We start from the raw sequence: 12,904 nt of genomic DNA on the forward strand, positions 1-12,904 counted from the left end.
ACTTATGTTCCCAATTTATGCTTCCAAGTTTCTGCCTGATAGCCTCATATTACCCCTTACTCCAATTAAACACTTTCCTAACTTGTCTGATCCTATCTCTCTCCAATGCTATGGTTAAGGAGATAGAGTTGTGATCACTATCTCCAAAATGCTGTCCCACTGAGAGAGCTGACACCTGACCAGGTTCATTTCCCAATACCAGATCAGTACAGACTCTCCTTTTGTAGGCTTATCTACATATTGTGTCAAGAAATCTTCCTGAACACTCCTAATAAACACCACTCCATCTAAACCCCTCGCTCTAGCGAGATGCCAATTGATATTTGTGAAATTAAAATCTTCCACCACGACAGCCCTGTTATTATTACACCTTTCCAGAATCTATCTCCCTATCTGCTCCTCGATGTCCTTGTTACTATTGGGTGGCCTATAAAAAAACACCCAGTAGAGTTATTGACCCCTTCCTGTTCCTAACCTCCACCCACAGAGACTCAGTAAACAATCCCTCCGTAACTTCCTCCTTTTCTGCAGCCACGACACTATCTCTGATTGACAGTGGCACACCCCCACCTCTTTTGCCTCCCTCCCTATCCTTTCTGAAACATCTAAAGCCTGGCACTCTAAGTAGCCATTCCTGCCCCTGAGCCATCCAAGTCTCTGTAATGGCCACCACATCATTGCTCTAACATCATTTCAATGATGGGCAAGTGAAGTTATCCCCTATGTTTCAAGAGTCTGATAGTCGAGGAGTAATAACTGTTCCCAAACCTGATGGTGTGAGTCCTGAGGCCCCTGCCCCTTTTTTTCTGATGGCTGCAGGGAGAAGAGAGCATGTCCTGGGTGGTTGGGGTCCCTGATGATGGAGGCTGCTTTCCTGTTCCATGTAGATGTGCTCAATGGTTGGGAGGTCTTTTCTTGTGATGGACTGGGACATATCCACTACTTTTTGAAGGATTTTCCATTCAAAGACGTTGGTGTTTCCAATCCAGGCCGTGATGCAGCATGTCTATATAGTTTCCAAGTCTCCATTACACGTCTATGGATGTTTATCGGAGTTTTAGATGTCATGCCAAGTCTTTGCAAACTCCTAATGAAGTAGAAGTGCTGCCGTGCTGTGATCCCAGTGAGTTAGCAGTGTAGTAGTTATGGTGAATAGGACACATTCTGTGGATGACTGAGTGAATTCATTATGTCTGTTAAAGATTAGCTTTATTTATCATAGGTATATTGAAGTACACAGTTAACTGCATCATTTGTGTCAACGGCCAACACAGTACGAGGACATGCCTGCAAATGTTGCCACACTTCTGATGCCTAACAACTTACTAACCCTAACCTGAATGTCTACGGAATTTGGGAGGAAACCCATGCCGTCACTGGGAGACGTACCCTTCCACTTTATTGTCTGTCTGCACTGCGCTTTCATTGTAACTAGCACTTCACTTTGCATTTTGTTAGTTTTACCTTGTTCTACCACAACACACTGTATTATTTGTATAGACGGCAAGCAAAACAAAGTTTTCACTCTACCTCAGTGCATGTGAAAATAGCACTGGACAACTCTTTTTTCGAAAGTGTTGCCTCCTCAGAATTTAGTTTTATTTATGACAGACCGCTTGAAGCTGAATACAAATATAAGTTCAGACTACTTGTATCATGTAGGAATTTGGAGAAAGAAGAAACTAACTTTTATTGAACATAATACATTTGGATAAAATAAGATAACCTAAAACTTTATCTCGAAGGAAATTATTGTTGCAAGGTTGCCCAGTCAGAAATTTATACTTTAAAATACAAAATGTAAGTATTGAGGTACGAAAAGAAATACATTAAAAAGTAAGAGTGCAAAGTACAGATGTGCAATGAAATCATATACTTAAAGAGGAGGAGTTGTAGAGTCTTATAGCCACAGGGAGAAAGGATCTCCTGTGGCGTTCAGTGGTGCACCTTCAATAGAATCAGTCTGTTACTATAGATGCTCCTCTGTTTGTCCAGGATGTCATGGAGGGGGTGAGAGGGATTGTCCATAATGCTCTGTAGCTTCTGACACAACTACCAGGGAATCCAGTTCCACCTCCAGCACAGAACCAGCCTTCCTGATGAGCTTACTGATCTTCTTGGCATCAACTGCACTCACCCTGCCGCCCCGGCAGACTCCAGCATGCAATAGAATGCTGGCCACCACTGAGTTGTAGAAGATCTGCAGCATAGTACTGCAGATGTTGAATGACCAGAGCCTCCTCAAAGTACAGTTGACACTGCCCCTCCTTGTACAGATCCCCTATGTTTTCAGTCCAGTCCAGTTTATTGTCCAGGTGAGTTCTCACATATTTATAGTCCAGATTGCTTAATTGTAATAATTGCATAATGGTGCTGACGCTTTGAAGTAGTTCAACTAAGCTAAAAATGCTTTGTTGATGATTTTTGTTTTTTTGCTCAGTGTCTGAGGCTTCTCACAACAATAATCAGGCAGCATTGATGGATTCCGTTTCGCCGTGACTGCAATGTCCTGGTGAAACCTTTAATCATGGTCGTCACTGATTTGCAGGGAGGAGGTCTAAATGGGAATGCAGAAAATGAATCTTTAGTGCCATGTTGCACGGTTTTGTATGCTTGAAGCATGTTGGCAACCAGCTCTATGTAGTTTGGTGCTCTATAATTGCCAAGAAAATTTTCAGCAACACCATTGACTGCTTTCCATACAATTTTCTCCTGTTCCACTAGAAGTTCTTCGAATTAACTTTCATTGATGGTCTGTTTGAATTGTAGACCAATAAAAATGCCTTCCATAGTCTCTGCATCAGTTACTCCGACCTGAATTATGAATTGAAATTACAAATATAGGTGATTTTAGAAAACATGGTGTGCAATAGGGAAATTTCATGGTGATTTTCATGGATCAGCAGCCCAAAATCCCTAAGGTACGCCCAAATGTATTCAGGAAGGAAAATCCTTGTTTATATAGTTATGTTACATTCAGCCTGCATTGTTCATGAATGTACTTGATAAATATACTCATACTATGTTCTATTAAAGCCGAGGAACATATTTCTTCATGCCCCTGACTGTCGTGTTCGGATTGGCGATTTTGGACTGGCCTGCAGTGACATCGTTGAGACATCGGATTCTTGGCCAGCCAAGACTGAAGAATCTAGTGAGTATTAGAGGAGGCAGACATGATGTTCAGAGAGTAGCTCACTTCCCTCTCTCTGCACTTCTGAGACCAGAGCACAACTGGGGTGGCATGGTAACATAGTACAGGTGACTTTGGTTCAATTCCCGTCACTGCCTCTAAGGAGTTTGTATTTCCCCCCCCTGACCACATGGGTTTCCTCTCACAGTCCAAAGACGTACCTGTTGGTAGGTTAATTGGTCATTGTGAGTTGTCCTGTGATCAGACTAGGATTAAATTGGGCGATTGCTGGGCGGTGTGGCTCGAAGGGTTGGAAGGGCCTGTTCTGTGCTGTATCTCAAAAAATAAAGGAAGTTGTAAGATTGAGATTAATTTCCTGCCCCAGAGTCAATGGACCAAATGGCCTAATTCTGCTCCCATGTCTTATGGTCTTAAGATGGTCCTGTAAACATGTCTGTTTTAGTAAGTATCTACCCAGTGCCCTAACATCTCCCAGGAAGGTTCGGTGTCACTTTTTGCTCTATTTTGTCACTGACCTTCTCTGTTTCCTGTTTTCACCCAGACTTGAAACACACTGCGGGAGTTGGAACCTCTCTATATGCTTCCCCAGAACAACTGAAAGGCTCTCACTATGATTTTAAGGTACACATTTTATGTTTAAAACATGATTCCTGTGTAATTGACCCCTTTATAATTCACTTATTCACCAAGCCAGTGTTCTGACCGTGGCATAGTCTAAGCTGCTGCCTGATAGCACTAGCAACCTGGGTTCAATCCTGGCATCAGCACCTCTAAGATATGTGTCTACGCTTTCCAAGGAGATTGAGACGTGCAAGGCTCCCAGTCCCCGTTCTCATATCTTTCTCCAAGAGCATCATGGAGAATGTCCTGTCTAGCTGCATCATTGTGAGGTATGGAATCTGCAAGGCAAGATCCCACAGAGGATGGTAAAAGTTGTAGAGAGGATAATTGGGCATCTACCAGGAGCATTGTAGACGAAGGGCCCAAAGCATTGTTGAGGATCCCTACCACCCATCCCACAATCTCTTTGACCCACTACCGTCTGGAAGGAGGTTCAGGAACATCAGGACTAGGACTGCTAGACTGGGTAACAGCTTCTTCCCCTCAGGCTGTGAGACTAATGAATACCCTGCCACCACCGAGCTCTCATCAGTAGGACAGCGAGTTGTTTACTATTCACCTGTGCTGCACACGACACGCACTTTGAATTGTATTTTATTGACTTACTAATGGTAACATTTTGCTCCATGTGCTGTGGGCGCCATTGTACCTTAGCGTTTAGTGCGATGCTATCACAGCTCAGAGCATCGGTGTTTAGAGTTTAATTACAACGCCATCTATAAGGTGTTGGGAAGGACCATGCTGTATCTGTAAATAAAACAAGATGTTTTGTGGGTGCACTATTGTCTGGAGGAACATTGGATCGTTTGGCTGAATGACAAGATGACAGTACAGCCGGATGACAATCAACTTGAACTTAAATTTGATTAGCACAGACAGAGTGGTTGGTGTGACTGGACTATTGTGCTTTAACACCAGTATGTTTCTATCTGCTCTTTCAGTCAGATATGTATAGTGTTGGCATCATCTTCTTGGAGCTCTTTCATCCCTTCGGAACTGTGATGGAAAGGATAAAGGTCATCACAGCGCTTCGGGAAGGCCACATTCCAGAGGACTTTACGCAACGGTGGCCTGTACAAGCCAAATACATAAAGCTGCTTACCAGCCAAGTTGCCTCCCACAGACCAAGTGCAGATGAGATGTTGGCCAGTGAGCTCTTCTGTCCTCTCACGGTAAGCTCTCCCTGAGCCTAACTATGCATATTGTCAGGATGGGCACCACGGTAATGTGGCATTTAACCGCGATGCTATTACTGCTCAGGGCATCAGAGTTCAATTCTGGTACTCTCTGTAAGAAGTTTGTGCACCTTTCTGTGATCGTGTGGGTTTCCTCTGGGTGGTCTGGTTTCCTCCCACAGTCCAAAGATGTACTGGTTAGTAGGTTAATTGGTCACTGTAAATTGTCCAATTGATTAGGCTAGGGTTAAATTGGTGGGTTGCTGTAAGGTGCCGCTCATTGGGATGAGAAAACCCGTTCCACAGTTTATATAAGGCAAAGGATGTGGTTGTGAGGGAAATGGAACAGCCATGATGATACAGCAGAACAGACTGGATGGGCTGAATGGCCTAATTCTGCTTAAATCTTTTATTTAAAAATGATTTAAAAATAGAAAGATTGAAAAAAAAATAAGATATAATAGGGTGGGAGGGGTGTTTGGTTATGCCAGCTGCTTTCCAGAGGCAGCGGACAGAATCCATGGTTTCTGTGATGCAACAGGCTGTGTCCACAACTCTGCAGTTTCTTGTAGTCTTGAACAGAGCAGTTGTCATACCATGTCGTGGTGGATCTGGATGGAATGCTTTCTGTGGTGTATCATAAAAATTGGTGAAGGTCAACTGGAACAAATTTATATAAACAATTTGGACATATATGTATGAAGTTATAGTTAGTAAATCTGTCAATGATACTAAAATAGATGGTATCGTTGATGGTGCAGAACATCATGACAAATTACAGAGGAATCAATTTGTGAATTGAGGATTGGCACATGCTTCAATCCAGGACATTGTGAGGTATTACACTTTGGAGATCAAACCAGGGTAGGACTTGTACAGTGAATGGTAGCACTCTGAGAGTGTTGTAGAACTGAGAGCCCTTGGAATGGAAGTGCATAGTTCATTAAAATCAGTGTTACAGTAAGATAGGGACACGAAGAAGGCTTTTGGCCACTAGCCTTCATCAGTCAGCGCACTTGAGTACAGGATTCGGGCCTGTTTCTGCGCTGTAGTGTTCTATGTGTTCTATGACTAAGTCTTTTCAAGAGTCTTTTAACAGGACAGGATGGAAGCTGTCACTGAAGCTTAGAAAAGTACAACACAAAAACAGGCCCTTTGGTTCATCTAGACCATGCGGAAACCATTTAAACTGCCTACTTCCATCAACCTGCAAGCCCACCGTAGCCCTCCCATCCATGTATCTAAACTTCTCTTAAACATTGAAATTAAGCTCACATGCACCACTTGTGCAGGTAGTTTGTTCTACACTCTCATGACCCTTTGAATGAATAAGTTACCCTTCATGTTCTCTTTAGACTTTTCACCTTTCATCCTTAACCCATGACATCTGGTTGTAGTCCCACCCAACCTCAGTGGAAAAAGCCCGCTTGCATTTACCCTATCTTTACCCCTCATAATTATGTTTAACTCCATCAAATTTCTTCTCAATCTTCTATATTCCAAGGAATAAAGTTATAACCTATTCAATCTTTCCTTATAACTTGAGTCCTTCGGACTAGCAACATACTGTAAATTTTGTGTGTATTCTATTCAGCCTTATTTACATATTTTCTGGAGGTAGGTGACCAATACTGCACACAATACTCCAAATCAGGCCTCACCAGCATCTCATACAACTTCAACATAACATCCCATCTCCTGTACCCGATACATTGATTTCTGAAGGCCAATGTGCCAGAAGCTGCTCTTTAGCCTGTTCATGCGTGTTCTCAAACTTTTGAACCTTCTGCCGGATGGAAGTGGGAAAGAACAACCACGGTGGGTGGGACCTTTGATTACGTTGGCTGTTTTACCAAGGCAGTGAGAGGTATAGACAAAGGGGAGGCTGATTTTCGTGATACTTATTAAACTCAGTGCTATTTACTTTTATGCTTCACTGATTTTCATTCTCTCTCTCCTACCCACAGATCAGTCAGCTGCATGAGAAACTAGAACAGAAAGTCATGACCCAGGAACAAGAAATTAAGAGTCTACAGCAGAAAGTGATTGATCAGGAAGAAGAAATCAGACAGCTCACAGAACAAATAAAATTACTGCGAGGGAGAGAGGGAGCAGCTAATGATTTCCACACTTTCCCAGAGAAATTAACTTAGTTTGCTTTCTTCCCACTCAAATTTATTTGAATACCTCATGTGTAATGATGTATGTATGGTTTGAATGTATAGGTTTATTTAAATGGATTGTGAGTTGTGAAGGATGATAAATTTATTAATACATTATCAAGGGTATGCTCTCATTATTGCTATCTATGGCTGTGTCCAGAGATACCGGCCACGTGACAGATGCACTGCCACCTGGCTGGTCGGAGGACACACCACATGCCAATCAACATTTGGTCCCTCCCAACTAATCAATGCACACCTAAATTATTGGTCACCTTAATTGGATTATCTCGCCCAGCCCCATGCTTTAAAAGGCGAGACTTGCCCTTGGCTAGTCCTCTCTTACAGATGTTACGAACCCCGTAACTGGGTCACTTACCAGCAAAGATAGAGAGGTCCGTTGAAGTCTGATGGTACTATTTTTAACAGTATTTATTGATAAAGGTACACAAAAATAAGATCAATGCAAACATACAGATAATATACGTCATCAATACTAAATCTAAAAGTGCAGGTATAATAATAATCAATAAGAAATAGCTCTATCGTTGTCTAGGGGATAATGTATTGTCCGATGGAAACATAAAAGTCGCTGTTAGTTCGTTCAAGCTGCAGCGTTTTGGGTTTGAGAGAAAGACGGGTTAAACTTGCCCAGTTCTTTTCTGATGCCAATCCTTCGAGTCTTTTGGGAGTTGGTTTCCCCGTTGTTAGCTAAAAGCCAGTCTCCCGTGGTAAAAGCCACTGATTCCGGGGCAAATGGAACCGAACGCACGTGGCCTCCTCCCACCGGCTTCCGCTATTACGGGATTGCTAGCGTTTCTTCTGGTGCGTCTGAAGGGGCTGTTCCCACAGACCCTCTTTTATCCTGACTCACAGGGTCTCAGATGTCAATCAGGTTGGGGTGAGGCAATCTCTCCCTCAACCAGCCCACTTTGCCTGAGGGCTTCCACATAGCACAGTATTGTAATACACAAGTTTGTCTTCAAGAGACAATGGCCGTTTCCCGTAGCTTTATATCGCCGGGGGGGAACAAGACATTCTGCACGTCTCTCTCTCATTTCCTGGGTCTCCTGACCCAAATCAATAGTGATCTTGCGATTCTCACAAAGGAGGGGGCTACCCCGCACCCTTCGGCCCCTCAGAGCTGTGGTACATTCATAACACAGACCACCACATTGGAGGTAAGTGCATTGATTTATGTTTGGGAAGGTCTATCGTTTGTCCTGGTAAGGGAGCCACAGCTATCCAAGGTCAAGGGGGATAGCTGTTGTAGTGCTTTTCCCTTGTTCTTTGTATGTGTAACTGTCCCCTGTCCCCACACAACTTCCTTTGTATTGTAGTTGCTTGTGTTGACCTGACTTCCCCTTGTAAATAAATTCCTTATTATTAAAACTTTGTGTGTCTAGGCCTCTACTGTTGAGACTCAAAGAACCAGTTATTTTCCATCACAACAATGGCTTTGTGGCTTAATGGTTTACTGGCATCTTTAAATCAGTTGCTCTGGGCAGATGGGGCTTGTTCACTGTGGTTGGCAGTTCTGATCTCAAACCTCCACTGCTTTAAGACTGTACCCACTCATGGGGAGGGCTTCAGTAATTAACCCTGAGGAGAAACCCAGAACTGGACGCTCAAAGATGGTGCTATGTTGAATTCAACACCAACTGGCAACTCCTGCTGGTACCAAACTGTATCAGTCTCTGCTTTTCCTTTGGATTCATCAGCTGCATGTAAGAGGGAAGCCCGCTACATGGGTAACAGGTTGCTCTCTAAATCGTACTGCCCAGGCTGAGGTATCTGACTTCAACTTAAGACAGTTCGGTCACAACATCCATTGGGTTGACCCTAACCAATGGAGAGCCACCACCACCAGTGGGTAGGTTGTGTGCCCCACTCTAGAGTTCGAAACACAAAGGACAGTATCTTAATGAATGCTGAGTTACTTTACAATAAAACTCTTCAATTAGACAATTCAAAGACATTAGCATCAGCTGTGGTGCAGACACAATTGGCAGGACTCAACTTCCCAGTCAGGTTTTGAGTCCAAGCCCCATTCCAGGGACTTAAGCACAAAATCTTGACTGAGTTAGTAGAGAGCTGCCGCGAGTCAAAGGTGTTATCTTTAAGATGTTCAACCTTTCAACTAGATTAATCATAAAAGTCCTAAGCCACTGTTCTGAAAAATAAGGGGAAAATTCCTATGGCTGTATTTCTACTGATGAGATATCCACAGTACCCTACCTAAAATTTACCTCTCAAAATTGGCTATTGTCGATAAAAATTACTCTTTACATTTATTTCTTTCCCCAGCAGAGCACTGTAGGAAGAGATTTCATTTGTCAGAGACATCGATGTGTAAGGATTAGCTTTATCTGTCCTATCTATAGAAATTTGTCAAAGTTCTTGCAGAAATTCAGCACAACATCAAAAACTTCTATAGATGTGTTGTGGAGAGTATATTGACTGGCTGCATCATGACCTGATATGGAAAACACCAATGCCTTTGAATGGAAAATCCTACAAATGTAGTGGATTCAGTCCAGTACATCACAGATAAAGCCCTCCCAACCATCTACATGAAATGCTGTCATAGGAAAGCAGCATCCATCATCAGAGATCCTCACCACCCAGGCCTTGCTTTTTTCTTGCTGCTGCCATCAGGTAGAAGGTACAAGAGCCTCAGAACTTGCACCACCAGGTTCAAGAACAGTTACTGCCTGACAACCATCAGGTTCTTGAACAGAAGGGGTTAACTACACTCACTTGTCCATTCATTGAGATGTTCCCACAATCAAAGATTTCACTTTAGGGACTCTTTATCTTGTTACTTATTACTCTTTGTTTATATTTGCATTTGCACAGTTGTCTTCTGCACTCTGATTGATCTTTCATTGATCCTATTATAGTTATGTAACACCTTGGAAAAGGTTTCACTGCTAACGTAATGGTCTTTCTGTAGAAGCAGTGTTTGGGTTATGGTAAGAGATAATGGGTGCCTTGTAATGTGAGCCATCCAGTGAAGGGAGTGTGTTTTAGTGTTGTGTGCCTGACACTGGGGTGAGCTGGGTCTTTCGTTCAGCGGGAGATGAAGGGAGAAGACGCTGCAGAGAAGAGGTTGTCACACTTGACCCGGATGGGGCCGAGATCCAACGAAGCCTGGGGAGATTGAAGGATTGGCGAAGGGGAAACCATGAGCTCCATCCAACTTGTGCGCATTAGACTTTTTCATCAAAGTGGCCCCTTTTTTGGTTAAATTAAGAATTATAAAGCTGAATCATTTAATTGTATGCAGTCTGTTATTTCACGGTACCTATTTGTAACAGGGTGATGAATCACACAGCATCCACAGAAACAGGGTTTTGGGGTGGACTTGCACCTCAATCTCACACATTTGGCGAGGCCAGGGATTGTCTTCCCTAAACTAATTCAGCTGACAGAATCAGAGTGTTTCAGTTACTATTGTATAGATTTGCTGAGTGCCCACAGGGAATGAATCTCAGGGTTCTACGTGGTGACATATATACACACTCTGATAATAAAATTTACTTTGAACTTTGATGTACATCAAACATATGGTAAAATGTGCCATTTGCGTCGATGTGCTGGGGGCAGCCCACATGTGTCGCTGTGCCTCTGGCACAACTCACAAACCCAAACTTCTATGTCTCAAATATGGGAGAAAACTGAAGAATATATGGAAATTGGAAGAATGTATGAACTCATTCCAGACAGCAGCAGGACCACTTGCAGTGTAGTTTGTCCCAGGTAAAGAATTCTTCCGAACCAAATTCCTAAAATAATCTATTAAACTTAATCCTTCTACTATTTAAAATTGAACCCAAGTGTGTACTGCTATATACCTTTTAAGATAATTACATCAAGGCACCTACAGAAGTGTTACACAAATTTCAGACCTACATAAATTGTTAAAAGTGCATTTGGTAAAAGATATGTTTTAAGGACAGTGATTGAGAAAGGTGGGGAATTAGAGAGGGAATTTTATAGCTTGCCAACTTAAGACACTTCCAACATTGATGGAGTAATTATAAAATCCAGGATGTGCAAGGATTGGAGGAAAATAGGGATGGGACAGGAGTAAGACCAGAGATGAGATTTGAAAACAAGGGTCTAGACTTTAAAATGAAGCATATTAACCCAGATATATATACCCAAGGTGCCTAAGACTTTTGTAGTAAAATTATGTATTGCACTGTACTACTGTTGCCAAAAAAATCATGAGAAATAAGTGATGATAAACCTGATTCTTATATGGGTCTCTATTGTGGACTGAGACAAAAAGGGGAATCATGTTTGGGGAAGGGAGTGGGAAGCACCAGAGAGAGATTCACTAAATGCTCACTAAACCAATGTTTGAAATCAAATGACCTTGCCTGGTGTCTCAGAGCTGGGTGTGTGTCTGCACCCGTACCAACCCCCCCACCTGTGGCACTCCTTCTCTGCTGCCCGTCCCACACCCCTCCCGCAGTGCTCCACCTTCACCATTCCCAACATTCTTTGCTCCCAACAGATTTACAAGATCGCTCTCCACTCCACATTGACAAATACTGTCGTACAAAAGCCTTAAGATATATATAAATAAATAAATCACTCTTGGGGAAACTACAGTGAACAGAATCACTAGAGATACATTATATATGACATAGTAGGAGTGGTTGATTGGGGCTTCTGTTTAATTCCCAAATTCCTTTCCCCATTAAGTTCTTGCCCATATTTTACCAGAGCTGCTTAGTCATGTTTGAGACCACTGAATCTCCCCTATTTTTCCCAACTACTTACATGAAACGTTGCCATAGGAAAGCAAAGATCCTCACACCTAGACCTTGCTCTTTTCTCCCTGGTGCCATCAGGTAGAAGGTAAAAGTGCCTCAAGACTCACACCAGCAGGTTCGAGAACAGTTACTACCCCTGAACCATCAGGGTCTTGAACAAAAGGGGATAACTCCATTCGTTTAAAGACTGCATTATCATGTTATTTCGTGCTCTTTACTTATAGAACATAGAATAGTACAGCACATTAAAGGCCCTTTGGCCCACAATGTTGTGCCGACCCTCAAACCCTGCCTCCCATATAACCCCCCACCTTAAATTCCTCTATTTATTTATACCTGCATTTGCAGAGTTGCCCATTTATCCTATTTACTATTGCTGTAATATAGATTTGCTAAGCATGCCTGCAGAAAAATAATCTCAGAGCTGTATGTACGGACTCTGAGAATAAATATTACTTTTAAAAAAAAAGACATTTAAGCCATTTTATGATTTTGCTTGTGTCAATCAAGGTTCTGCAGCAGCAGGTAGAAGTAATGCATAGCTCCATCAACTTGGCCTCTGCAGGGTTCACACGTTCTGCAGGTCACCGTGAAAGTTACCCTCCATCCCAGTGCTCACAAAGACGTGCTGGTAGGTTAATTGCCTATTGCTTCACTGTCTGGTATGGAGGGGCCAATGCAAAGATTGGAAAAAGTTGTGAAGGGTTGTAGACTCGGCCAACTCCATCATGGGCACTTAGTCTCCCGACCATCGAGGAAATCTTCAAAGGGCAATGCCTCAAAAAGGCTGATCCATCATTAAGGACCCTGCAGGACATGCCATCTTCTGATTACTACCATCAGGGAAGAGGTGCAGGAGCCTGAAGATGCATACTCATTGTTTTTGGAACAGCTTCTTCCCTTCCACCATCAGATTTCTAAATGGCCAATGAACCCATGCCCTCCTTTTGCACTATGTATTTTTAAAATCTATTTCTAATTGTAAATTATAGTTCTGACGAGGGG

The 12,904-nt window shown here is 42.7% G+C and overlaps 1 protein-coding gene across 1 annotated transcript in view; it reads left to right on the forward strand.

Annotated features, from left to right (window-relative positions):
• The window catches only part of eif2ak1 (eukaryotic translation initiation factor 2-alpha kinase 1), a 56,928-nt gene extending 48,424 nt beyond the window's left edge, over window positions 1-8,504 (forward strand). The window contains exons 12-15 of the mRNA XM_059978994.1: window positions 3,037-3,154; window positions 3,696-3,775; window positions 4,717-4,947; window positions 6,918-8,504. Coding sequence (XP_059834977.1) covers window positions 3,037-3,154; window positions 3,696-3,775; window positions 4,717-4,947; window positions 6,918-7,103 — 615 coding nt within the window. The 3' untranslated portion in view covers window positions 7,104-8,504. The remainder of the gene's footprint in view (window positions 1-3,036; window positions 3,155-3,695; window positions 3,776-4,716; window positions 4,948-6,917) is intronic.
• The last annotated feature ends 4,400 nt before the right edge of the window (window positions 8,505-12,904 follow it).

The sequence above is a fragment of the Hypanus sabinus genome, chromosome 9 (assembly GCF_030144855.1).
Source record: "Hypanus sabinus isolate sHypSab1 chromosome 9, sHypSab1.hap1, whole genome shotgun sequence".
NCBI classification, from domain to species: Eukaryota; Metazoa; Chordata; class Chondrichthyes; order Myliobatiformes; family Dasyatidae; genus Hypanus; species Hypanus sabinus.